Source organism: Borostomias antarcticus (genome assembly GCF_949987555.1).
Source record: "Borostomias antarcticus genome assembly, chromosome: 8".
In the NCBI taxonomy this organism is placed as follows: Eukaryota; Metazoa; Chordata; class Actinopteri; order Stomiiformes; family Stomiidae; genus Borostomias; species Borostomias antarcticus.
The window spans coordinates 30603254-30630908 of NC_140241.1; the positions used below are offsets into that span (position 1 = coordinate 30603254).

A 27655-nucleotide genomic window follows, 5' to 3' on the forward strand; every position below is an offset into this window, starting at 1 on the left:
TACGGCTTCAATTCATTCAATCACATTTTATTTTACAATTTGCTGCCAAATGTGAAGTCAAAGGTGAAGGCAAACAGCTCTTCTCAAGAGTGAGATACTGTAATGTCACATTAATATTATCATTTCCCCAGGGAGAAATTTGACGTTGCAGCAGCTGAAAATTACTGAAAGATTGGAAAGAAAAGAAACACTTGATACAGAGTAACAACAAAGACACTAGATAAGAGGGGGGGTGGAGGGGGGTAGCAGCACAAACAGAGGGATATCAGGGGCTACTGTATATACATCAGTAACAGAGAGTAGCAGAATATCATCTGCGCTTTGTCTCCACCCTGTGTGCATATTTGGTACTACAGCCCTACTGGACTGCTGCCTCTGTCATCTCCCAGGCCTGGCTGAGCTGAGCTGACGTAAAGTCCTGTGTCTATTAGCTACTGTACGCTTTCTCTCCTCTCTCCTCCACGTAATCGCAGGTTCATCAACCACTGGATACACAAAAACCCAATTAACCAATCAAACATCCCCCTAATCTATGAATGAAAACATAGAAAGGTGGAGGTGTGACCGAGTTTAAACTCCTCACTATAAATACCGCACACCTGCTACCGAATCGCTAGCGCTTTGGTGGCGTAGCTGGCTGAAGCCACGCTCATGAGTGGGTGTCATGTGTGTTCCTTAGTCAGTCGGGACCAGAGCTCAAACCCAGCACTGATGAACGACACAGTGACACCTGCTACAGAGGGAACATTTCAATGTGAGCTACAAAAAATGACCTTTCTACGTGTGACCTACTGTACACTAACTTGCTACCTGTGTCCATGATGAAGTTGTGAATGGTAAAGTGGTCCATGGTGGTGTGTGTGTGCCGGTGTTCTCACCTGAGAAAGAGGACTTGGTGATGGGGGGTTGGTTACACATGGGGGCCCGCCTGGGAAGGACACACATTCAGAAACGCACCCATAAACACTTATACGTACGGTACAATCAATCAATCAATCAATCAAAGCTTTATTTGTATAGCGCATTTCATACCCAGAGGCAACACAATGCGCTTTACAGAGAACAAGGGAGGAGGGCAGACGACTACTACATGTTTATGAACCTCAGTATTGAGATTGTACTCACTTGTTTGACGCTCTGTCTTGTTGCAAGTTGGTTAGTGCAGCAAAGTTATTCCGTACTGTTCTCAAACTAGCCAGTACCTACATAGGGTGGGGGCGGGGCGGGGGGGGGGTATCATCAGTAACTTCCATATGTGAGGTTCACCAGAATGGCGTCTAATAAAGTGAATGAAAGTCTAACCTGTGCAAATGGTGTGACTATCAGGTCGTCCCCATGGCTGCAAGAGAGGAGAGAAGCTGCATGGTTACATCACGAAAACACACACACACACACACACACACACACACCCACAAACATGCATGCACACACACTTGGTCTTCCTCTCTTGTTCGGAAAAACGTGAAGAAGATGAAATGCATGTTAAAGGTATAACATGCATTTGTCAACACAGATTAACCATATATTTAGAGATAGAAAGTGCTTTCTACTACTGAGTAAACATGCTCAAAATATATGTTGTTTATAGAAACAATATAAGGTATAGCAGGCATATTTTCAATATCATAGGTATATAGGGTTTGTCTGTGTGACAGGACTCAACCAGGCAGGGGGGTAAGGTAAGGCACGCAGGGGTCAAACTTCACATTAAATCGCAAGTCAGTGCTTCAAAATAAGTCATACTTTCGACCCACATCAATATTCATTTTTAAAGTTATAAAACCTTTAATTGAAATGAAAATACTGTGAAAACAAAGAAAAAAAAGTATAAGTAATCTGATATTGTAGTAACCATCTCATTAAGCAGGATGTCTGGTTAATTCAGTCTGTGTCAGCGTGACCTGTATGTCTGTTTCCCATCCGTCTGTCAGAAGCTCTCAGGCTCTGAGTGTTCCACTCTGACAAAGGTCAGGGCTAAATCCATCTACCGACACACACAAGGACACAGACTGCGCTAAGAAAGCTATTCCCTTTCTCTCTCTCTCTCTCTCTCTCTCTGTCATTCTCTCTCTCTCTCGTGCACGCTTTCCCTCTACCCTTTCCACCTCTCCTCTCTCTCTCTCCCTCAGCAGCTCTCTCTCTCTCTCTCTCAACTGAACCAGTAGAGGCATCAGGTCTTCTTAGGTCTGTTCCATGTAGGGAGAACCAATTGATTTTCCCAATTTGTTTTTGGCATTGGAAAGGTCGACCCCATCCTAGAATGAACTTCTCTCTTCAAGGTTGTACCGAGGGACATACAGTAGATAGATAGAATGTAAAAGATATGTTTCTTTATTTTGGTATTTTGGCATACTGGCAAAAAATCATAAAGTCATAGTATTGTTTTCAAAACAAACTTGATCACTGATCTTGAGTCTGTCTGACAATTCTTAAGACCATTCTTTTTTGGAGAGATCTGTTTACAGTAGGATTTTGTCAGAATTTGTCAGATACTTTCTGGTTAAACAAGAACGGACATAGCAGATTACTAGTTTATAGTGGATAATCCTAAACAATCTTCCCTTGCCATGCAAATATCCAGACCACTGAAACCTGATACCACTGAAAAAAAACTACACTTCATAGATTTTTCTTCATAGATCATTTTTCTATTATTCATGAACATTCATGATTATGAAACCAATACCAACTGTGTCCAAACTGCCCTACTAACAAAAACAAAAAACAGACAAAAAAGGAAGGAAGATATAACTTGAAATAATGACTTAATGAATGAATATAACTAATAATGCATAAGTATAAGTGCTCAGATTACCATTTAGCATGCACTTTCTACTACTGAGTCAAAAATACTCAAAAATACTCAACATATATGTTGTTTATAGATACAATATAATGCATAGTGAACATATTTTCAATATCACAGGTATATAGGGTTTGTCTGTGTGACAAGATACAACCAGGCATCCCGGACTGCTACAGTATGTGAATATAAGCAGACACACTTTGGCTGACAGATACTGTAGCAGTTCCATGCATGCATGTTTGTGAAGCTGTGGAGGTCCCAGGCAGAGCTGGTCCCTGGCCAGCCCAGGCAGCAGAGCTTTGGGTGGGTAGAAGAGCAGGGAGAGTCAGCTAAGCAGAGAGACCTGATAGTGGAGGGGGTAGGATAAGTAGGAGGGGCCTTCAGCTCAGTCCAAGAAGGCTACCGGTCATCGGCTCACCACCTCTGGTCTTGGTGAACTTGTGGGTGTAAGGAAGGATTTGAGCTTCAGTCCAGCACTAATTCAACTGATTGAACATCCACTAATCATGAGGAACTTTCCTGGCTGAATCAGGTATGTTCACGCTGGGCTGGACCAAGGTCCTTAATGACCAATGAAACCCAGAGACCAGAGTTGGTGTTAATGAGGTGTTAATGAGGAAGCCAACCTCATGCCCTCTGCGCTCGTCACCGGGCTCGCTGAAGATCCGTCCTATCGTGCGCATGCTACATGCTAGTCGTGATCTCAGAAGTTTGGGAGTTGCGGTGCAGGTAAAATGAGTACATGAGTGAGTAAACTAGGCTCCCAAGCATGCTCCGTGTGACACGCAGAAAGGCCTCAGGTGGAATGGGAAGCAAGTGTCTATCCAGACACGGATAGTGTGCTATGCTCCGAGAGCTAAATATAGTACGTGGCTATTGATCACTCTTATATGGACAATGGCAGGCACAATACAATGGTGTTTTTGAGTTTGTTTGTTTTTTAATTTGAAAAGTAGGTGTACAGTGTCACATCGGCCGAAAGACCTCTCAGCGTTCAACTGCAACGAATAATAGTCCGACTACATCCACTGCAGAATCAAGGAAGAACGGACATGAACACACTCACACCTCGGCTGCGCTTCACGTCCATCTACTGTACCATCAATCTACTGTACCATCCACTCCCTCTGGGCGCAGGAGCCATATCACTTACATGTGATTGGTTCACCTGATATCCCCCCTCCCTCTCTTTCTGCATATGAGGCGAGATTATACGCCGAGCTCATGACAGAGCTCCCAGGGGCCTCTGTATTATGCATGCTGGGGTGTCGGTTTACCGTGAGTGAGCACATAAACCCTGGAACACGTACGTCATCGGGACTCTGAACACCGCGCTGTCGGCCCTCTCACATTCTGCATGCCTGGCACATTATAGACTTCTAGCATTCTGGGAATGTTACTGTATGACGAAAGGCTTTTCTGTTTAATTGCCATGTGTGGGTTATTATGAAATACTGTAAGTTGACACCTTTATTTACAGTAATATAATTTGTTCTTCAGAATCCCTTTCGTTCAACTGGGATGCTCAACAAAAAGGGGTCTTAAAGTGGAATGTACCATTCAGGGTTTCAGGGGAGATTTTTAATGCCCAGGATACTAAATCAAGTTGAAAACGATGAAAAAAAACTGCAAAAAGGTTATTTTTTAAAAATATTTTTTTTGCATTTTAGCATAGCCATTCTGCGCATTAAAGATGATGTCATGTGGATGCGTGTGCATGTGTTGGTGTTTAAGGGAAGTGAGGTGTGAAGCAAAGGCATTGTGGAGACGGGCAGAGCGTTCCTCTGTGACGGGATGAACAGTATGACCAGCACGTGCTGTTAGGGCGAGGAACCAACACTTTAAGAGACGCCTCTATCAGAAGGCCTGCATAACACTGTCATACATGACATACAAACGTCATGAATGTATGTAAGCTTCTTATATGGATTACTATTCTTAAGATTGGTCCAAGACTAGACAAGAAGAAACTGTAGTGTCAGAATCAGAATCAAAGCTGTAGGTTTTCACATACGAGGAATTTGCTTACAATGCTTTGGTAAAACAAACAGCTTCTGTAAATAACTTTTTACTTGGCGAACGTTAGCTATCCAGCTAACTACAAAGCATACTAGTTGGAAATACTTAAGAACTGTGTCACTCTAAAACTAGTTCAAAGTCAATGTCTAAAGTCAATTTCTTCTCATCTGGTCTCAATGGATGGAACTACTCTTTTTCTATGCTTTGACCACAATCCCATCATTTCATTAGCAAGATGGCTAGCTTGATGACAAGCTTAGCTAAATTAGCGGGTCAGTTATAGCCCTGGCCAGCATTACAATTAAGGCCCAGCATAATGGTACAGTATTACATTCATAGCTAATATCTTGTCATAGCCATGACAGCATTACAAGGCCCTTGTGAAGGAGGTGTTCAGTAAAGTGTCACTGGGTAACTGGGCTACATTAACAACGCCATCACTTACTTTCCACTAATGACCGGCTCAGACCGTCGAGAGACCAGGCCTGGCCTCTGCAGTTGGTTATTCCTATCAATAAGGACACAAAATGGAGGACACTGAGCCGGGTTCCATCGTTTTGCAGTGCCCCCGTCGTCATGGGATACAAAATTCTTGTCACTCGAGTTGAAATTCATTTTCCAGTGACCCCATGACCTTTTTCCACGACAAAAAATGGCAGACAATGAATTTGGCTTCATGGTATTGCAGTGCCACCAATGTGTGAATACAATTTTGGGGTTATTTTTAGTAGCCCAAAATTCATTCATTTCTTGAGGGTTATGCATTTGGGGGGCCTATTTTTAACCTCAATGCAAGCTCTCTGTTTCTCAAAGAAGATACAATGACGCAGATGAAGCCTACTGTAAGAATATGCATCCTCAAATGGGACGTACTGTACTGGGTGACAACACTGAAAGCAGCACTATGTAAGTTCAGGACTAAAGGACACATACAGTATAGATACAGTATAGATATCTTTCAAAACGCAATCAAGGATGATTTTATTCCATTTCGTCATTTTGAGCATAGGAGGACAGGATGATAGCGCTCTCATCTCATAATATAATAGGACCAAACATAATATGGTAAAGACTCCATCAGGGGGTGTAGTTGAGGGTTTGACGAGATAAAGGCTTGCATGGATGAGGAGAGAGCAGGAGCAGACCTAAACCCTAGGACCCTCTACTCAGACCTAAACCCTAGGACCTCTACTCAGACCTAAACCCTAGGACCTCTACTCAGACCTAAACCCTAGGACCTCTACTCAGAACTTAACCCTAGGACCTAAACCCTAGGACCCTCTACTCAGAACTTAACCCTAGGACCTCTACTCAGACCTAAACCCTAGGACCCTCTCCTCAGACCTAAACCCTAGGACCCTCTCCTCACACCTAAACCCTAGGACCTAAACCCTAGGACCCTCTCCTCAGACCTAAACCCTAGGACCTCTCCTCACACCTAAACCCTAGGACCTTCTACTCAGACCTAAAGCTCCACACATTCTCTTTGACTGGTCCCCATAGAGAGTCAGAGAAAAACTAAACAGATCAAGTTCAAAAGTATTAAAACTCTAAGGACATTATTTACTGTACTGTATTATTACAATAAGTGTGAGATCAATACTGTCAAACTAAAACCATGTACAGTAAGAGACGACGACTTAGTTTGTTAAGTATATCTAAAGGCCTCGAGCAGCGGGAAAAACACAAGAACACAAAACAGGATTTATTACTTCAGATCAAAGCGAGTCTGTTGGATCTCAGACAAGAGACACATTCCGGCTCATTATTTGTCACGGTATCAATAGTCGTAGTTGACTTTTGCCAGAATTTCATCTGAAAATGTTTTATTAAATCTTAGCCACAAGAGGTCATGCCAGCTTGCAGCTGAGGCAACTGCACTGGCCCTCAAGATTATTCTAGTCCATTTTTAAATCTTTATTTACAGTATCAATAGTATCTTTTTACCCACCACCATCCCTCCTTCAACATTGCCTTCACATGTGGCCCTTTCTGCCCCCCAAAAAGAGAGGATCACTGAGAAAAAGGAGGAGGAGAAATTCTGTGGAGAAATTCTGGCAAAACTAATGTTTGTGTCAACTATGACATAGACAGTGATATCTGAGGTCAGTTCATAGAGGGACGCTCGTGTATTTCCATTAGTGGACCTACTGTAACATGAGTGAAAAGTAGTAGTTTTCCTAGATGAATGAACGGGGTAAACTAGAGATGAACTGTACTAGAAAGACAATAAAACACATGATAGGAAACGACGACACCACCGAGAGAGAAGACGCACATCCTAACAAGACAATAAAACACATGATAGGAAACGACGACACCACCGAGAGAGAAGACGCACATCCTAACAAGACAATAAAACACATGATAGAAAACGACAACACCACCGAGAGAGAAGACGCACATCCTAACAAGCGAGGAAAAGCGCTCAAAGAGAAAGACGCGTGTCCTGGGTTGGTGCTTACATGTCGCTGGCGATGGAGGAGTTGCGGGACATGGACTTGGGCGACAGGTCGTAGTCGCTGTCCGAGCGGTACAGGAAGGACTCCCGCCGCTGGCTGTGGACGAAGTTGGCCTGCAGGATGAGGCCCGACCCCGGACTGGCCATGGGGTCCAGGGGGCTGCGGCCCGACGACGTCCCGTTGTCCACATCGAAGCTACGGAGAGAGAGAGAGAGAGAGAGAGAGAGAGAGAGAGGGAGAGAAAGAGAGAGAGAGAGGGAGAGAGAGAGAGAGAGAGAGAGAGAGAGAGAGAGGGAGAGAAAGAGAGAGAGAGAGAGAGAGAGGGAGAGAGAGAGAGAGAGGGAGAGAGAGAGAGAGAGAGAGAGAGAGAGAAAAGAGAGGTTAGAGAGTGGTATTCTGAGGTCACAGCTAAAAGGCGAGGGAACAGCTTTGATGCCCATGTATTGCTTTTAGGTGGAAATCATCAGTATGGAGGACACTTTGCTCCATCTCTATAAACACAATTCCAGACTAAACCTGGCAACCGGGGTCAGGCTAGGCCGGGGGCGTGGCTGTGACACACAGACGCAGCGCGCAGGGCGGTTGCTGGAGCAACGGTGACGTGTGGGGGGGGTCGGCCCTCTCACCGAGATGAGGCGGATTTCACCCCTGATAGCTGAGTCAGCACCGCAGGGGGCCCGCGGGAACGACCGGCAGGACGGACAAGTCCAAACACAAACTCTTCAAGTGTACGCCCGTATCCACACACACACACACACACACACACACACACACACACACACACACACACACACACACAACGCAGGGATTCCTACTGTGACGCGATCAAGTCCCCTGCGTTGTCATCGGCCTCATTCGTTTAAAGCCATCCCCTAATGACAGCCAAGATCCCAAGGCGTGCTGGACTATAAGCAGGTTAATGTAATAATCCCAACTAGCGTAGCTCCCGTACGTCACATACTTATGCAAAGGGGACCAGCTTCTATTAATATGAGTGATCTAGTTCTTCCATCACATAGAAAGTGGAAATGGGACTGGGTCAGTGTGTGTGTCAGTCCTGGGGTCAGGGTCTGTGTCAGTCCTGGGGTCAGTGTCTGTGTCAGTCCTGGGGTCAGTGTGTGTGTCAGTCTTGGGTCAGTGTCTGTGTCAGTCCTGGGGTCAGGGTCTGTGTCAGTCCTGGGGTCAGGGTCTGTGTCAGTCCTGGGGTCAGTCCTGGGGTCAGGGTCAGTCCTGGGGTCAGTGTGTGTGTCAGTCCTGGGGTCAGGGTCTGTGTCAGTCCTGGGGTCAGTCCTGGGGTCAGGGTCAGTCCTGGGGTCAGGGTCTGTGTCAGTCCTGGGTCAGGGTCTGTGTCAGTCCTGGGGTCAGTCCTGGGGTCAGGGTCAGTCCTGGGGTCAGGGTCTGTGTCAGTCCTGGGGTCAGGGTGTGTGTCAGTCCTGGGGTCAGGGTCTGTGTCAGTCCTGGGGTCAGTGTGTGTGTCAGTCCTGGGGTCAGGGTCTGGGTCAGTCCTGGGTCAGTGTGTGTGTCAGTCCTGGGGTCAGGGTCTGTGTCAGTCCTGGGTCAGTGTGTGTGTCAGTCCTGGGGTCAGGGTCTGTGATAGTCCTGGGGTCAGGGTCTGTGTCAGTCCTGGGGTCAGGGTCTGTGTCAGTCCTGGGCAGATTGTGGGCAGAGTTCATAGGGCAGAGTTCATAGGGCAGAGTTCATAGGGCAGAATCAGTGCAGTAGCCTACCTTACACGGTCATGTATACTAGAGCATGCATAACTTCAATATCTTCAGCCAGCCATGGCCTACAGGACGGTATATCCTTCCTAATCTTAGCTTGTGATCACAGTTGCAGTCCAGCAAGCAGCCGTAATATTAAGAGTTCCGGAGTCTTCCACAGTAGAAACCGAGAGATGAGTCCAAACTCTCAATCTCTCAATGGGGCCTTGGCAGAACGAGGAGAGCTGGAAAGAACCATGGCTTATGTCAGCGGTTCTCTGCATTACAATTCTGGAACAGTTATCAGGTTCCTCTCCTAAAAAGGCCAAGTCAGCTGGGAGACAAAAAACACGTAGACAAGAAAACAGAAACCCCTGGATCTACCCAGCTTACATTTCTCTCTTTCTTTTTTTACCTCATAAAACTTTCGGAAGCACACTGGAAAAATGTGTCCTATCTCACTTTCTTTTTGTTATTTAACGATGATTCTAAAGAGGCTGAAGTTTCCTCCCATCTTGTTCACGTCTACTGTACGTTTTACTGTACTTTTACTTGCAAATGGACATGCAGTAGAAACAAACGGTAGAATCTTATTTCATATCACACTTGACACCCACACACCCCTTCTCATCTCTCTCATCTCCAGCCTCAACATGCCCCTGAAGCTGAAGATGAGTCAACGAGACAAAGGTGAACATTGTCCAACTTTACTAACTAACGTGAGCCCATCCTCCCCCAACCGCTCTGAAATACACCATAACATGTACACACAGGTCTGAATTATTAGAATAATTCATCTATATACTGTACTGTACGCTGTACAATATCAATGATCATATAGAATAGTCTAAAATGGTTCAAAGTGTATGAGAAATTCATGGACTTAGTTTAAGCTTCTAGTAAGTAACGTAGCTCAACGGCTCTGTATTTTTCTCATAGATATTGATGTCGTAAACCACTAAACCCGAGTTAAACAGAGGTTACATGAAGGTTGAACTAACACCCACTTTCAAACATCAATACTAGCAATACAAATGTCCTAATAAACTCATTATCTTTTCTCTCCACGGTGCAAGGTTACAGCGTTGAGGGTCTCGCTTAGAGGGATGAGAGAGAGAGAGAGAGAGAGAGAGAGAGAGAGAGAGAGAGACATGTTGGGGGGGATGTAAGGACACCTGATACAGAGCCGATATTGTTTAGCATAGTGTATTGTGATACGTCCCTGGAGAGGTTAACCAAAAAACAGTTCACCATCTCAGGGTGAGATGTACATTAGCCTACTCAAGTGCCTGTTTTCGGCATAATTTTGTCTCAAGGTGAACCGGAAAACACATAAAGTGCTCCGGAAAACACGGCATGGTACAAACAGGCCGCACGGCACATGGCCAAAACCCACATTCCGCCTGCAGCACTCATGGGAGGGTCAAGGGGAACGTGGGAGTGTCACGCAAAACCATGGGAGGGGATGCGCAAGGAGAGAAATGAGATCCCGTTGAGTGTGTGGAAGAATGCGGGGGAAGGCGCACATCCGTTTTACGGTGACATTTATCTGCCGGTGTTAATTGTCTTTGTTGTGGAGGTCCTGTACATTTTTCTTTGTTCGACTTTTGATGTCTCGCCAACTTTTTTTTTTTTCACCTCCACTTCCCTAAGAGGAGCTGCTACAGCATCACTGACGATACCTGGCAGACAAGTATCTATTTCATGATCATCACCAAACTTTCGTTGTATTTTTTGTCGAGTTGGCGGTTCCATGATGGATAAATGGGCCGGTCGCTGCCCTGGAGTAAACCCACATTCCGCTGTTACGACAGCGGGTCAGCTGTCGGGGCGCGTGCGTCATGTGGTCCCCTAGCAGCAGAGATGTGTAGAGATATGAACGGTCTCCTCCCCCTGTGGACCGGCTGGGACGCGTGGCTCGATGAGGTGCTACAGCGGATCATCGGACGGACCCTCGCCTTCAGGGCGGCTCGGACAGCGTGATGCCAATGTGACAAAGAGAGGGTTATTTTTATACCGAATGGACCGAGACGCTTGGACAGAGCCAGGAGGGAGAGTGAGAGAGAGGGAGGGAGGGGTGGATGAGACACTGGGAAAAAAAGAAGGGAATGATGGCTAGAGAGAAGGAGAGAGGGAATAGAAAACACAGGGAGTGAAAGGGAGGGGAGGGTGTCTAGGGGAGGAGGGGAGGTGGGAGAGGAAGAAGGAGGAGAATGGAAGGGGCAAAGGAGGGAGGGAGGGAGGGAGAGGGGGAGGAAAGTAGGTAGACGGGGAGATGGGGAGGGAAGAGGAGAACAGGGGTGAGAGAGTTGTGGTTCTACAGGGAGAACGAAGGAAGACAGGAGGCAAAAGAGAGAGAGAGAGAGAGAGGGAGGGGTGCCACCCTTGGCCCAATTATCTAGGTCATCCCTAGATAGTAAATCGCCATGGGAGAGGTGACTGATGGGTGGACGTCACACACGAACGCACACGCGCACACACACACACACACACACACACACACACACACACACACACACACACACACACACACACACACACACACACAATAATCTCTGAAGAGATGCCCGCCTGGGGTGGAAGGAGAGAGAACCGTCTTGGCGATCCTATTTCTGTGGTCACGTATCATGTGTTTCATGTGGTTCACACCTGCAGGTGATGTGTGAGAACAGACCGCATGCCGCTTTGTGACGAAGGAGGGGGTAGCAGCTGCTAGGCAGGGCTTTAGAGATAAACACACACACACATGCACACACACACACACACACACACACACACACACACACACACACACTGCTGGGCAGTTTACACTGACAATGCTGGTGAGAGAGAGGTTGTTTACACTGACAAACACACTTACAAAAACACAAAACACACACACACACATCCTTGCCCCACACCTACACACACGCACACACACAGACGTTGATGTTGCAATACTCAATGCTCATTACCACCCATTGCAGAACAGCGTGATGCAATAGCAGTGACTCCATTACACACTTGACCATCATATGACAGGCTGACATACAATAGGTTACACAAAACCAATGTCTCATTTAGGCACTCCAGGATAACACACACACACATGCACACACGCGCGCACACGCACGCACACACACACACACGCACGCACACACGCACGCACACACACACACACACACACACACACACTAGAGGGGCTGCTGTCGCGGTGCTGCTGTATAAGGAACTTCACGAGACACGTGCTCGCTCACACATGGCCGTTCTCATACTTACAGTATGAAACCTGAGTCAGGAGTGGTGCAGCTGATAAAACACACACACACACACACACACATGCGCACACGCACACAGTCATGCTCAGACGCACACACACACACACACACACACACACACACACACACACAGTCATGCTCAGACGCACACAGACGCACTCACACACACACGGTCATGCTCAGATGCAAATGGATGGACAAATGCACTTACACACACATTTTGGTTGATCGCTAATGTAAGTTAGATGTAGTGACATTCATACAAGTGTAATATTCCTGCTCCTCCACCACAACCTGTCCATGGTCCAACCCCCCCGCCCCCCCCCCGTCCATGGTCCAACCCCCCCGCCCCCCCCCCCCCCCGTCCATGGTCCAACCCCCCCGCCCCCCCCCCGTCCATGGTCCAACCCCCCCGCCCCCCCCCCGTCCATGGTCCAACCCCCCCGCCCCCACCCCGTCCATGGTCCAACCCCCCCGCCCCCCCCAACACATCTGCTGATTAATCACTTTATTGTACTTATTGTTTTATTCTGGTACCTAGTTTTTTGGTACCTAGTTTTTGACTCATGTTGTGTTGTTTGTAATTTTAGCACTTTCACATTTTTAATCTGTAGTTTTAATCTGTATTATTATTATTATTAATATTATTATTATTATTATTATTATTGAAGAAAGAGAAGAACTCTACCAGATTCCTTCCGAATTCCTCAGGGAGCTGGTTGAGCGAGAGCGCGGCTTCATGATGATACTCATGGTGGCAAGACGCGTCAGGCCGCTGTGCCGGGTGCTCCCTCGTTGTCCCGGGTGCTCCCTCGGTGTCCCGGGTGCTCCCTCGCTGTCCCGGGGTCGGGGGGGGGGGGGGTCGGTGCGGCCCGGGAACCGGACGCCTGGGAGTCCGGCTCGGACCCCTCGCACTAGCCTCGATCAGGGAGAAACTCTTGGCTGTCGTACGTGCGCTCTCTCTCTCTCTCTCTCACACGCTCTCTCTATCTCTCCTCCCATTCTTTAGAGCCTCTCACTCTTAAATCTCAAACTGTTGGTCTGTCCCTCTCTCTCCCGTAGTATGAGGCCTCTCTATGCTCACTCTTCCCATACTCTCTGTACGACACTTCCCTCTCTCGCTCTTCCCTCTCTCGCTCTTCCCTCTCTCTTTCACTCCGTCTCTCCTCCAGGCTGAGTAAGCACGCACAGTGTCTCTCATGTTTCCATTCCACCTCTCCTCTCCCCCGTTCTCCACTCCTCCCCTTTCTTCTCTCTCCTCCCTCCAGTCTCTCCCTCCTCTCCTCTCTCCCTCTCTCTCCTCTCCTAAGTGTGTGTTTGGCTCTGGGGAGAGACACGGAACCCCGCGGGGCCCTGTCTGTCTGTCCGTCCGTCCGTCCCTCCATGTGTGTCATGTCGCAGAGTGAAAGAGACAGCGGCCCGGGGTAGAGAGCGGAGTGTGTGTGGTGACAATGTCTCAGTCACACACGCGCACGCACAAACACAAGGGTGGCGCGTCCTCGGGGACAAGGGAGCGGAAGAATAACAAGTCGACGCGTAGAGAATGAGGGAGAGAGAGAGAGAGAGAGAGAGAGAGAGGGACTCCGGCGTGGCGGGGGGAGAGGGAAAGGCCACTGAAAGAGGAGAGGGGGGGGGCACACAACGGAGGGAGATACGGTGTCACAGGGAGGGGAAGGGAGGAGGGAGAGTCAGGAGGAGAGGGAGAGCGAGAGGGGAGGGAGAGAGAGAGGAGAGGGAGGTGAGGGAGAGAGAGAGGAGAGGGAGGGGAGCGTCAGATGACCGGAGGAGAGAGAGAGGGAGAGAGAGAGGGAGGGTAAAAGAGGCCAATGGGAGAGCAGGGCAGTCATGGACCGTACAGAAATAGTGGGAGAAGAGAGAGAGAGACTGAAGGAGGGAGGAGGAGAGAAGGAGAGGTGGTGGGCGGAGGGCAGGGATAGCCAGAGGCTCAAAGAGCTTAAGAGCTTCAACTTTCCTCCAGCAGCTGAGAGCTCCACATGTCAGGTCACACTCTAGAACACATGGACTGTATTACAATAACAAACACGACCTGCTACTTTACGCCTCACACACCCGCTCATCAGTGCATGGGAGCTAGACCTTGCTCTAAGGCTTAATGCTGAAAGAAATTACCTCCTTTTCTCATGTCACGTGTCTGTATTCTCGACCACTGTTGATGACGCCTGCCATTTAATATGACGTACAATGGGTTAGCCAATCACATCCTGGAACCGCCATACCTGTGTTTTGCTTGAATATAAGGCCGCGCAGGGACAGGAGGCGGCACTTCTTTGGGATACCACTCACGTGCTTTGTCCTGAAGTCCTTGCGCTCGTATGTTTTCTAATAAACCAGACTTAACCTGTTTGAGCGAATCTTGGTAAATCCTTTTTGACTAGATCAGTTAAAATCCATTACAGTTCATACAGCATGACTTATGCCTCAGGATATACAAGGTTCACACTCTGGAAGGAATGATACATTCTATGACTTTTCCATGACTACAAATTTGAATTCCCATGACCATTGAAAGAGGAATGTGCATTTAAAAATCCTTTGATATTTCAGAAATTCCATGACCTGTGGGAACCTTGGATATAGAATATATTATGCACCAAACAGTACATGGATGTCAGAGGCAAACCACTGTGCTACTGTACACAATGCACAGGTGTTTTAAAAAAAAAAGATCTAGTCATTTACGCATAACCTCAAATTCCTACAAGTCTATCGTCCCAGTAGTCAAAACATTTAGCTAGAATGAATGTCACTGAGGCTCTCTAGTGGTCAAAGACTGAAATACATCAACCACATTAGATATCAGTTAGCAACAACCCTAATTTCAATCTTAATTGACCCAATACCTGGGGCACATTGATGTCAGCTTCATCCTTAACGTAAGCCTACCCGGCATCTAATGGGGCAAAAGTCCTGCAGACAAACTGTACTGCAATAGTCCTTCTGTACATGGGTGGTTTCCAACACGTCTTGAGGGCTAGCGTCTTCTGTGGGTTTTCATCATTTCCCTTAAAAGACAGAATAGCTGAAATAGATCCGCCGGCTCTGATGAACCCTCATTGGTTAAATACTGTCAATAGGCTCTGTGCACCAGCTTCACTACTTCCTGAAAGTCACTTGGCTTCTTTATTTCCTGTCCAATATGATTGGATTAAGTGATTAATCAGGTGTGCGCTGGGTCTGCCTCACACCTGATTAATCACTTAATCCAATCATATAGGACAGGAAATAAAGATGCCAAGTGACTTTCAGGAAGTAGTGGAGCTGGTGCACAGAGCCTATTGCTACATAAGCCTCCTCTCTCATGGGTGATGGGGTGTCACTAAACGCGCAGACAGGCGTGGGGTTTACTGGACTGACGTACGACAGTCAGCCTACTTATTTCTTTTACCTCCGTATGATGAGGGACGGTTTCTGAAATCCAACACACACACTTCTCCTTTTCTCACACTGCGAAGATCACATGAGATGGTTTCAATGACAGTTTCAATATCTTTTTGTTTTTGCATCGATAGAAGCTAGGCTAAGACTATTGCAACAGTGTGAGGTCGGCCGAGGCTACCTGTTTTGAATAATTTTCCTTCTGTAACAATCAATCAATGTTTTGATGTTTTGCGCATCAGCTTACATAATGTCCTCTCAAAGGACTTTCCTCTTGCATACAGTATATGTAGATGCTAAATGTCACCTTAACATGCACCATAACAACATACAGTAGACTACAATAAATGTAATATCTATTATGTTATGCACTGGGAAGCAGATGTCATGGGTAGCAGGAGAACACAGTGTTACCAGGAGATCTACCTGGCTAAGCTGTGCTGTTCAGAGGCTTACGGAGTGCTGTGTCAGAGAGAGGTCTTTGGCAGAACCTGTGTGTATTGTGTTACACTACGTTCGGGCGAAGTGCAGGACAGGACAGCCCAGTTTCTTCAAGCAGTACAGGCCTTACGCCAAAGCTGGCCCCTGTCCATGACAACAACAGCAAAGGACTTGGCCAGATGGAAGATAAGATAGGAATCTACAGTGCTACTGGTGTTGGTGTTTCGTGAAAACATTGCTGTGAGAGAAAATCAATGGTATATGATTGAATGAGTGTGAAACGGTCCGCCTTGCTAGAAATCCTTCAGCAGATCAGCTGACCACAGCCTTCTCGCCTTCTTCTCTCACTTTAACTTTAGCAATAAGAGAAGTTGTGACATGAATGTATATTGCAAGAATGACTCCAAAACAGATGCACAAACAATATGTCACTGTCTCTCAGGTATGTGGATATGTGGATTTCATATGCATTTCATGTCAGTGATCACTGCGACTAAAGCGATATCATCTATACAATGCACATCATACACCCAGTGAGAACCAAATGCAAGCCCTGAATGCAACAGCATTATAGTAGAACTATACCTGAACTTTCACTACAGTAAAGAAAAGGCAACCTGCAGCTTCACACCCAAACAGAGACCGGTAATCCAAGCAACAGGGGGTCCTACCTGTAGGATTTGAGCAGGCGTTTTCTCTTGGTACCACGGCCAGAAGACAGGCTGGACACACCGGGGGACAAAACAGTCCAGCAGGCCAGTGGTGCGTCCAGTGAATCCATGGACAGATTTGGGGACTACTAGGACACTACTACACCGCTGTGAGACAGCTCACTGTCAGCAAGTTGCTCATCGTAGCTAATTCTGCTGCGGTCAGATTGCTTCCTCAAGATGTGCGTGAGTCTTCTCTCGCTCGTTCTCTCGCAACCCCCCCCCCCCCTTCCACCCTCCCACGCCCTTCTGTAAAGTACCTCCCTCTCTCTCCCTCTCTCTCCCTCTCTCTCTCTCTCGCTCAGTTGTAATGTATTCTCTCTCTCTCTCTCTCTCCCTCCCTCCCTCTACTGCGACTCCTCCTCTTTTTGGAGCTGGTGCACAGTGCCAACTTCCCTCCTCCTTTTATAAGGTGATGAGTGAATGTCTTGGCTGCAGGGACTGCCTCTCCCTCAGTCTCTCTGGCGTGCCACCATGGTGCCCATCAGGGCTCTAGCCTGCAGGGTTTGTTTACCGTTGCTTTAGCTTGATAAACTCATTTTGTAAATGATACATGAGTACTGAATATATGACACATGAGTACTGAATAAATACAGTAGTAAATATGTGCCAGCCTAAAACCAGCGGTTCCTTTGTTTTCTTTCCAAGATGACTGGAAACTAGGCTTCTAAGACTTGATTTGCGAACAAGCTTTGTGTGGCCTATCCGACTGTAGTTTTGGCAAGGGTTCAAACGGAATCTTTGTAGGTACACAGAGAAACAGGCAGAGTGAGAGAGAGAGAGAGAGAGAGAGAAAGAGAGTGAGAGAGAGAGAGAGAAAGAGAGTGAGAGAGAGAGAGAGAGAGAGAGAGAGAGAGAGAGAGAGAGAGAAAGAGAGAGAAAGGTTGAACAGGGAGAACTGAGCTTAGTAACTGAGTTACTTTCATAAATTGAGGTTGAAAACCCCTGCAACATTAGTCAAAGCTGTGGTAAAGCCGCAGGCTTAAATCTGACTCTAGAGTTAAACAGACTTGTGAATGGTCTTAACAGACAGCGCACATCCATTTGTACTCTCACGCCAAGTGGTATCACCTCAGGACAATCAGACATGACCTACATTGGTCCATTGAGGTGGAAAGGCTTGTGAATGGGCTTAACTGACTACAGTATACAGGCTGTAAAGGACAGACTGAGTAACACTCATGACATGACAATTTCCTAACTAAGATGAACAGCTGAATGTTTTAATGTTAATAAGAGATTATAAATGTGCAAGAGCACACACACTATAACTTTTTGATTTGATATACAACTTCCCAGTTTGTGACAAAGTTGTGTTGGTTCGTTCGTTTGGTCACATAGCAGGATTACACAAAAACAACCAGAGCGTCCCAATATTTAAAGAAGGGGACCAGAGGATGTTATAGCCAATTACAGAGGCATCACATTACTTCTGTAACAATCAATCAATGTTTTGATGTTTTGCGCACCAGCTTACATACTGTCCTCTCAAAGGACTTTCCTCTTGCATACAGTATATGTAGGTGCTAAATGTCACCTTAACATGCACCATAACAACATACAGTAGACTACAATAAATGTAATATCTATTATGTTATGCACTGGGAAGCAGATGTCATGGGTAGCAGGAGAACACAGTGTTACCAGGAGATCTACCTGGCTAAGCTGTGCTGTTCAGAGGCTTACGGAGTGCTGTGTCAGAGAGAGGTCTTTGGCAGAACCTGTGTGTATTGTGTTACACTACGTTCGAGCGAAGTGCAGGACAGGACAGCCCAGTTTCTTCAAGCAGTACAGGCCTTACGCCAAAGCTGGCCCCTGTCCATGACAACAACAGCAAAGGACTTGGCCAGATGGAAGATAAGATAGGAATCTACAGTGCTACTGGTGTTTCGTGAAAACATTGCTTTGAGAGAAAATCACAGCATCACATTACTCAGCCTCCCAGGGAAAGTGTACTCCAAGGTGCTGGAAAGGAGGGTCCGGATGATAGTCGAACCTCAGATCAATGAGGATTTCGTCCTGGTCGTGGAACCACCGACCAGCTCTTCACTCTCGCAAGGATCTTGGAGGGGGCTTGGGAATTTGCCCAACCTGTCTACATGTGTTTTGTGGACTTGGAGAAGGCTTATGACCGGGTCCCTCAAGAGGTCTTCAATCAATCAATCAAAGCTTTATTTGTATAGCGCATTTCATACCCAGAGGCAACACAATGCGCTTTACAGAGAACAAGGGAGGTGGGCATACGACCCACTCTCTACATATTCCAGAGGGAAGCAAAAAAACTGTAAAAAAAGGTCTTGTGGAGGGTTATGGGCTTGTGTTATGTTATTAGCTTGGCAGGAGAATCGGAGCAGCTGGTGCGGTTCTGCAGTCGCTTTACCGCACTGTTGTGACGAAAAGAGAGCTGAGCCAAAAGGCAAAGCTCTCGATCTACCGGTCTATCTTCGTCCCCACCCTCACCTATGGTCATGAAGGATGGGTGATGACCGAAAGAACGAGATCACGGATACAAGCGGCCGAAATGCGGATTTGCGAAATGCGAAATTTCGCATATTTTTCGCATATTTAAATTAACTTTACTTTCTCATAGTGTACAACCACCAGTTTGAAGACTGAGATACGGCTATCGAACCAGCCACCATAGAGAATGAATAGGGAAATTTAACTGAATCGTGGTCAGTGGGCGGTCATTCCCTGTGCTTACAATGACAGTAATCGACTCCAAAGTGCTCAAAACATGGCTAGCTAGATTGTGTAGGCCAAAAGGAATCCAATGATGTCCACATCTTGACATTTGGTCTATTTTATTTACCGCTTGATCAACGAGAAGACGACCAATTTCATTCAACAACTGTAGCCTACATGATGACGACATGCATTATGGGTGGGAGACGACAGGTTCACTATGCACTTGTTAACAGGAAGGTTGATGCCTTGGTTTGAAAGAGTTCTTCTTGCTTGAAAAATGTCAGTAATTCAACTTGCCAGACAGAAACTGATAGAAGGATCATGGGCCTGAGGGACACTACAGTACAAAGCATCGTATGGTAAAGATAATCCTTTTCACTATTTGACATAGTAAATAAACCAATAGGAGATAAGGATATTTAATTAAATGGTAGTATATGCTGCTTCAATGTAGGGAGTTGGTCTCTCAGCAGATAAACTAAGGCTCCCCAAACAAACTTTGCTAAATCTATCAGAGTCAATGGGATTATTCAAATAGAGATACAGTATAGAGATAAACACAATTATCTTCCACAGTCACTTCCTACTTCCCACAATCCCACAGTGATCTTGTTACTGTACCAAGTGGTACGTCGATAGGGGCTTCATTCAGATATACTGAGGACTATTTTAATGGTGTGCAAAAATCCAATGTTGAAATGTTCTAGGTGGCTCGCAATTTTCCAGACAAAGAGTAAACCTTAAATTCTAAAAATAACTTTCAGTGGAGAATATTTGAACTTACTGTACTGCAACAAGTCTGCGATACCTAGGCTGGAAAACCAATGGATAATGCCTGGATGACGTACACAACCCTTTACTCTTCCATCTGTATAACATTGAATTGTTCGGCCTACCATCTCCTTTTGGGTTTGATGTCGATGGGCTTGTTGGTGGCAAAGGGGGAGCCTTTGGATGGCGAGCCGTTGGCGTGCGTGTGCTGCCGATGTCTGGCCGTCATCCTCTCCAAGAGTTCACCGCTGGCCGTCATCCTCTCCAAGAGTTCACCGCTGGCCGTCATCCTCTCCAAGAGTTCACCGCTGGCCGTCATCCTCTCCAAGAGTTCACCGCTGGCCGGCAGACTCATCCTCAGCCTTGTGCTCTCCTACCACAGCTCAGAGTCTTCTAGACCGTTTACAACATGCTAATCAGGCCGAGCACTGAATGTCAACCACAAGCTTAGAAGAACCTCAAGGTTTAGCTCTACGAACGTGCAGGCGGGCAGACTGCTAGGAAGGTTGCTATCTTCAGCTCACATGTTCCAACTGTACGTCCGCAAGGCTGGAGAGAAGGTTCCAGAAACCTCATCAGCTCCTCTCAATATATACCTGCCAGCGCGGAGGCAGAGGCGTGAGCTAGCTGCTCAGTTAGCTGCTCAGGTAAGATGACACTCCCCCACCCCCCACCCAAGCTCCCTCTCACATCCATACACAACACTGGACATGGTGTCATCCACGCAGCTCATCTTTTAGCCATGGATAGAAGAGGTCTGTCCAACCTGGCAACCCTGATGGGTCTCACACCAGGTGTGTACAGTAGATGGGTCCCGCATGCAGGCTGATGGCAAAACTGTCCGTCCATGTGTGCTGTGTTTGTGGACGACACGCCGAGCTGGTAATGACGGAAGGAAAGCCCCAAGGACACACTAGCTGGATGCTAGGAAACGTAACCGGTCAATACAAATGCTTTAATAACTGCCTCAGGTCTTTCTTATCAGGGCTTTTCAACTGTACAGGCACAGCGGTTCTACCGTTGACAGCGTTGTGACCAGGAGCCCGGCCGCAGGGCCTCCTCTGTGTGGAATACTACACTGTACATAAACAAGCACAACGTGGTCATGTGATCATAACTTTGTTGTGACAAATAGAGCAGGACTTTGTGACCGAGAAAACATACAATACAATATCTGTCAAGGTTGAACATATGTAATTCCATGTAATTTAAGACGGAAGCTAGACAATTTAGAAAAAAAGAACATGCTTAGTGGTCAATTAGATCTAGTTAACATAAAGAAAATTCAAAAAAGACTGAGCAACTATTAATTAAGAATTGTTTGTTGTTATGAATAACCTATTATTAATTGCTTATTGTTTCATAGTGCATTTGTACCAAGTAAATCATTTCTGATATACTGTACGTATGTAGAACATGTTGAATGTGAGTGGCCGGCGCCAGTGAAACGACTCATGCAGAATAACAGTTTGCCTTGTGACAGATGCACCTAGGTGTCACAGAGGTCCTTGGTTTTGACTAGGCATCTCCCATGTAACAGAGACGGATGACTTATTCACCCCAGTGAATGGAAAAGCCCACACTGTTCCATTGACCCCATGTAAGGTCACAATGCTGCTACAGCTAGCTGCCCTCCAACCACAGACAACTTGGCATAGTGGCCATGCTCAAGATAATGGGGCGCTAGGTTTTGCTTATCTACTCTATTTTAAAGCTATGTAGGCCTGCAGAAAATGTAGGCTTGAAACGTAGCCGTGTAGGCTTGCACAGAACACCCAAAGAGCATTTAAAAAACTGTGATTTTGTAGGCAATGTTTTGGCTGATGCATTGATGACTAAACGGTATATCTGTGAGTGCAGACTTATGGTATGTTGTTATGTTTTCATTATCATGTATTCAGGCCCAAATGTGTTATTTGTTTGAGTGGAGCGTGTCATTTGGTTTAACGGTCATACAGTAAATAATACCGTGACAATGTTACCTGCAACGTCATCTTTTTGAAAATGTCCACGAGGAGCAAATTCAGGGCAGTTAACAGCCGAATTAGACAGCCTTGAAAACCACCTCAATTACAGAGAAATTTAACAACCTCAAGTTCAGTACTTGAACGAGTGTACACGTCTTGCGTACACACACTGTAGGCCTACAGTACAATACATGCTGCCAGCCTGCCTCATCTCTATCATTCCACATGACTTCATATTGTTGCTGTCCGCCCTCGGAGCAGACCGTGACGTGATAGGCCCACCCTGACTGTGTGGCAGCCAATGGTGAGGGAGCCTGAGTCACATGTGATCTACGTTGTCTCTCTCACGCTCAGAGAAACTGGAACTGTTCTTTCACCAACGTCAAACACAAGGCAAAGATTGTTGCCAAGGTTACAGTTATTAGATTCCGAGGGGCCTTTGTTTTGGTTGTCATTTTTGCCGTTACGGACCCCGCCAGTATTCATAGAATTGTAAGACCTCATGGAAAAACAGCCAGACCAGCATAAACAGAGAGAGAGAGAGAGAGAGAGAGAGAGAGACTCTCTAGCCATTTAAAGCTTTGACACAGCAAGTCCCACACCAATTCAGCATGATCCAATTTTCAGAAGTCAGTAACTGTCTGTGGATGACTGTGAGGTGGCGTGAAGCCTATTAAATAGGTTTCCCCTTCCTCGGGTAGGGGGCCCAGCAGACGGCAGAGTAAGTAACATGCAGAGAAGAAGGGCCGCAGTAACAATCCCAATCAAACCCACAATCCTAATCTAAAACCATTCCCATGCTCCTAGGCCTTCTCATCCAAGTGAATGTGAAGCTCCACATGGTGGTGGAGGTGCAGTTAACAGGCGCTGTCCTGGTCTCCTCACAAGAGGGCAGCACTTCCATATCACTTTACACTGATCGGTTCCACTCAGCTGAATATAGCCAACCATCTGAGTCACTGTGGTGCCTGTAGCTTGTACATATGACATATAAACATCCCTGAATCCTTGAATCCTACTGACCATACACATGCCACCATTTTACACAAATTAATATGGTAATATGGTAATGGATATATCTATCTCACTTTTATTCTCTGAATAAAATTTCTTTGGACCGTCTGCAAACTGTCCAAAATGCAGCGGCACGGCTTTTAACCAGAACGAAGAGACACTATTTTATCCTCACTGCAACTTTCAGAGCCCTGCAAGGTGAAACACCTGACTACAGTGAAGTGTGAGAGTGCACAACTCCTGGTTTTTATGAACAGACACGCTGCCCGGTAAGGTGATACAGTGAATACAGAAGACAACCGACACTCACAAGCTTATTCGTTTGCCCATTAAAACTTTAAAGACTAGACTGTCTATCTTGTGAGTGCCGGTTCTCCTCTTTAAACACCTGACTACACTGCTGACCCTCTTCTCTTTCACACATCAAGCTGTGCTCTTAGGTCTTCCCAACAATCACTCCTGCTCGTCCCTCAAACCATTTAAAAGCTGACCGAAATGTGTGGAACGCCCTCCCTTTAGCACGGAGATGCGTAGACTCTACTGTTTATTCAGACATAACAGGCTTTTAGTTAGGTACGCCATTTATTTGCCCTTATTGGTTTTAGTCTATCTTCTGTGTTTGGTATCTTCTGCTGCAGCTGTCATTTTAATATCTTAAGCACTGTATTGCCTATTTTTATTGCCTTTTTTTTTTTTTTTCTATACTGTGTACATTGTGATTCATATCTTTAAAATGTGCTAAATAAATATATTGTACTTACATACTCAGGGACATTGATTATTACAGTAAATCAAAATGAGTAGTAGTCTACAAGTTACGGTTGTCAATGAATGAGATCCTCATTAAAACCATGACCACAGACAACTTCAACACATTAGAATGCACTTGTCTGGGATGCAAGCATACGTTATGATAAAGTCATCACATAATCTTATGTATAATTTCTGCTAATGAAATAGGGCTGGTGGCTCCCTGGAGGTGACCCTGAGGGTGATCAGTCTGATGGCTGAGGGGAACAAACTGTTTTTGTGGGGCGTGGACCCTGATGGACCGCAGTGTCTTGTCAGAGGGGAGTGGTTCAAAGAGACTGACCGGGGTGGGAGGGGTCAGACGCAATCTTTCTGGCCCGTTTCAGGGTCCTGGAGGCGTGCAGGTTCTGAAGGGATGACAGTTTACAACCGTTCACCCTCTCAGCAGAGCGGATGATGCGCTGCAGTCTGGACCAGCTGATGGTACTGGAACTAGAGACATGCTTGCCCAGTTCAATGTGTTGCTTCCTGTCAGACAGGAAGTCTATGATCCACCTGCAGGGGTGGTCGGGCACGTGCAGCTGGGAGTGGGCAGGAGGATGGTGTAGAAAGCAGAGCTGAAGTCAACAAACAGGATTCTGGCATACTGAACATTACACAACATATGTGTCTGCAGACTCCAGGTGCTGGAGAGTGTAATGAAGGGCCATGTTTACTGCGTTGTCCACTGACCTGTTGGTTCTTTAGGCAAACTGCAGGAGGTCCAGGAGAGGGTCTGTGATGGACTTGAGATGCCGCAGGTGCTCAAAAGCCTTCATTGCTACAGAGGTCAGGGCGACAGGTCTGGGAGGAGGGGTAAGCTCTGGAGAGGTCCGACTCCTCATTTTCTGAGACGGACGAGAGCTCCCGCTCTATTCCCTCGCTGAGTGGACCATAGACAACGTGCCCTTGACCAAAATGTCCAGTAATTCCACAGTAGGGATGAGGAAATCGGGTATTAAATCCACAGGGATGGATTCCCTTATATTCACAAGTTCCTCTCTGGTGAAGGAACTGTCGGTTTTATTGTAAAACACACATTTACATTCACTTTCAAAGATAAGTTTTGATTAGGAGTTCATGAGTGGTAAGATAAAAATGATAAGCTAAAAATCCCCTTTTTGCATGCCTTCATTTTTACCATGTTATCATGAGGCATTCAATATCAAAATAGCTTTTTCAAACACCACTCATCTCAACATTCAAAAGAGCTTTTGAGATGTTTTGCAGCAGCCTAGGCCTCGGTCTGTACAAGTCTAATAGCCATCACTGAACCCTAAATTGCAACAATATCATATTGCGCTAATGGTCCCTCCACCGACACTAATGCCTCAAGACTGAGCTGAGAGAAGTTGTGCTGCCGTGGAGGCGGATGTAGATGGAGAGAGAAACACAGGACATGATAAGAGTCTGCTTTTATGGACTGATTGATGAGGATTAGAGTCTGGTTTTGATTTAAATCTGGTTTTATAGACTGAATGAGGATTATAGGCTGGTTTTATAGACTGATTGATGAGGATTAGTCTGGTTTTATAGACTGATTGATGAGGATTAGAGGCTGGTTTTATAGACTGATGAGGATTAGAATCTGGTTTTATAGACTGATTGATGAGGATTAGAGGCTGGTTTTATAGACTGATTGATGAGGATTAGAGTCTGGTTTTATAGACTGATTGATGAGGATTAGAATCTGGTTTTATAGACTGATTGATGAGGATTAGAGTCTGGTTTTATAAGGTGCGTTTCCATTACACTTTTCAAAGTTTCGACAAAGTACAATTGCGACTTGCAGGTGTTTCCATTGAAAGGTGTTTTGCGCAAGAGCCGTCATTCTCGTAAAGTCCCAATGATTGTCACACACCCAACCTGAGGATGGTGAAATTAGTTCTCCACATTTGACCCATCCCCTGGGGGAGCGGTGAGCAGCAGCGGTGCCGCGCTCGGGATGATGCTGAGTGCCACGCAGGGAGGCAATGGGTACCATTTTTTTTAATAGTCTTTGGTATGACTCGGCCAGGGATTGAACTCACAACCTCCCAGTCTCAGGGAAGACACTCAAACCACAAGGCCACTGAGCTAGTAGTAGTCTAGTCTTGTGACGCCACACAATTCACACAAAGCGCACCCAGGAAGTAAACAAACCATTGGAATATTTGAACTTTATTTTAGCTTTCCCCCCGACTCCACTCATAAACAGAGCGCGTTTCTCAGCCAAGTATCGTTGCTTTAGGGTCTTCCACTTGCTCCGGAGGGTTGGCCATGGTTTTTCATACCCCTTCTCCCTCATTTCCTGCTCCAGTTCCTTGTACGTATCCGCATTGCGCTGTTGTTTGCTGTCTAATATTGTGGTGATGTTTTTTTTCTTGAATTAAATTGAAAAACACCTCTGTCTCCTCCTCCGTCCAGACATATCGCGCCAATTTTTGAAGCTAGCAAATCACGTGACCCATACCTCTTCCTCTTCTTCTCCTGCCTAAATTCGAAATAATTGGTTCCATTACACTTTTGCAATATACTTATATATCGACACGTCTGAAAAACCACCCCTTGAGAGCGTAAAAACCTTTTATCGACACTTGAGAGGTTTTTCGAAATGTAGGTGTTTTTTTATTGCGATATTGGGGTTATTGCGATATTCGGGTTTTGCGCATTTCTAGTGGTAATGGAAATGCACCTACTGTATATACTGATTGATGGGGATTAGAGTCTGGCTTTATAGACTTATTGTTGAGGATTAGAGTCTGGTTTTACAGACTTATTGTTGAGGATTAGAGTCTGGTTTTATACACTGATTGATGAGCCCTGCTATTCATTTGCAGCTTCATCACCACGGTAGCTGTCCGCAAACTGCAGCCCCCCAGCAATGAATGTCCATGGAGAGGTAGAATGGTGGAGCTGCGATGATGGTGATTGGATCAGATGTGGATCTGTGGTAAGCTTTTAGAGGGACGGGGGGAGGATCTCGGCTTCACTATAACACATAGGAGGTTGAGACGGTATCCCGCTGTCGTCCTGACAAACCTGGACTACGCCGACAACATCAGCCAGATATCTAACCATGTGAGGCAAGCACAAGAGCTCCTTACCAGAGGGGAAGAGGAATGTGCCAATGTGGGTCTTGGTCTGAACGCCAAGAAAACTGAGGTAATCTCTGAAAGAGGTTAGGACTTCAAATACCTGCGGTCTTGGGTCAACTCAACAGAGCAGGACCTCAAACTGAGGAAGAAGAGCTCTAAATGCCATGAGCAACGTGTGGAAATCCAACCTTCCCCGTGAAACCAGGCTCCACTTCTTCGACGCCACCGTGGAGGTCGTTCTCCTGTATGTCTGTGAGTGCTGGACCCTGAGCCACTCCCTGCAGAGGTCGCTGGACCCTGAGCCACTCCCTGCAGAGGTCGCTGGACCCTGAGCCACTCCCTGCAGAGGTCGCTGGACCCTGAGCCACTCCCTGTAGAGGTCGCTGGACGGATGCTACACCAGAATGCTGTGTGCAGCACTGAACATAAGTCATAAAGCACATGTCAGTATTGATCTGAACGGAGAGAGGTCAAGGGTGAGTAGGAAGATAGCAGCAAGGAGAATGAGGCTGGCTGGGCACTGCTACACACACCGTGAGCTTCCGGCCAGAAAGCTGG

General features: G+C 46.4%; 1 protein-coding gene across 1 annotated transcript in view; it reads right to left on the reverse strand.

Moving 5' to 3' along the window:
• LOC311312633 (3',5'-cyclic-AMP phosphodiesterase 4D-like) overlaps window positions 1-27655 on the reverse strand; it is a gene marked incomplete at both ends in the record, with an annotated part of 112681 nt that overhangs the window by 25595 nt on the left and 59431 nt on the right. The window contains 4 exons of the mRNA XM_084442596.1: window positions 879-928; window positions 1126-1202; window positions 1303-1339; window positions 7291-7482. Coding sequence (XP_084298722.1) covers window positions 879-928; window positions 1126-1202; window positions 1303-1339; window positions 7291-7482 — 356 coding nt within the window. The remainder of the gene's footprint in view (window positions 1-878; window positions 929-1125; window positions 1203-1302; window positions 1340-7290; window positions 7483-27655) is intronic.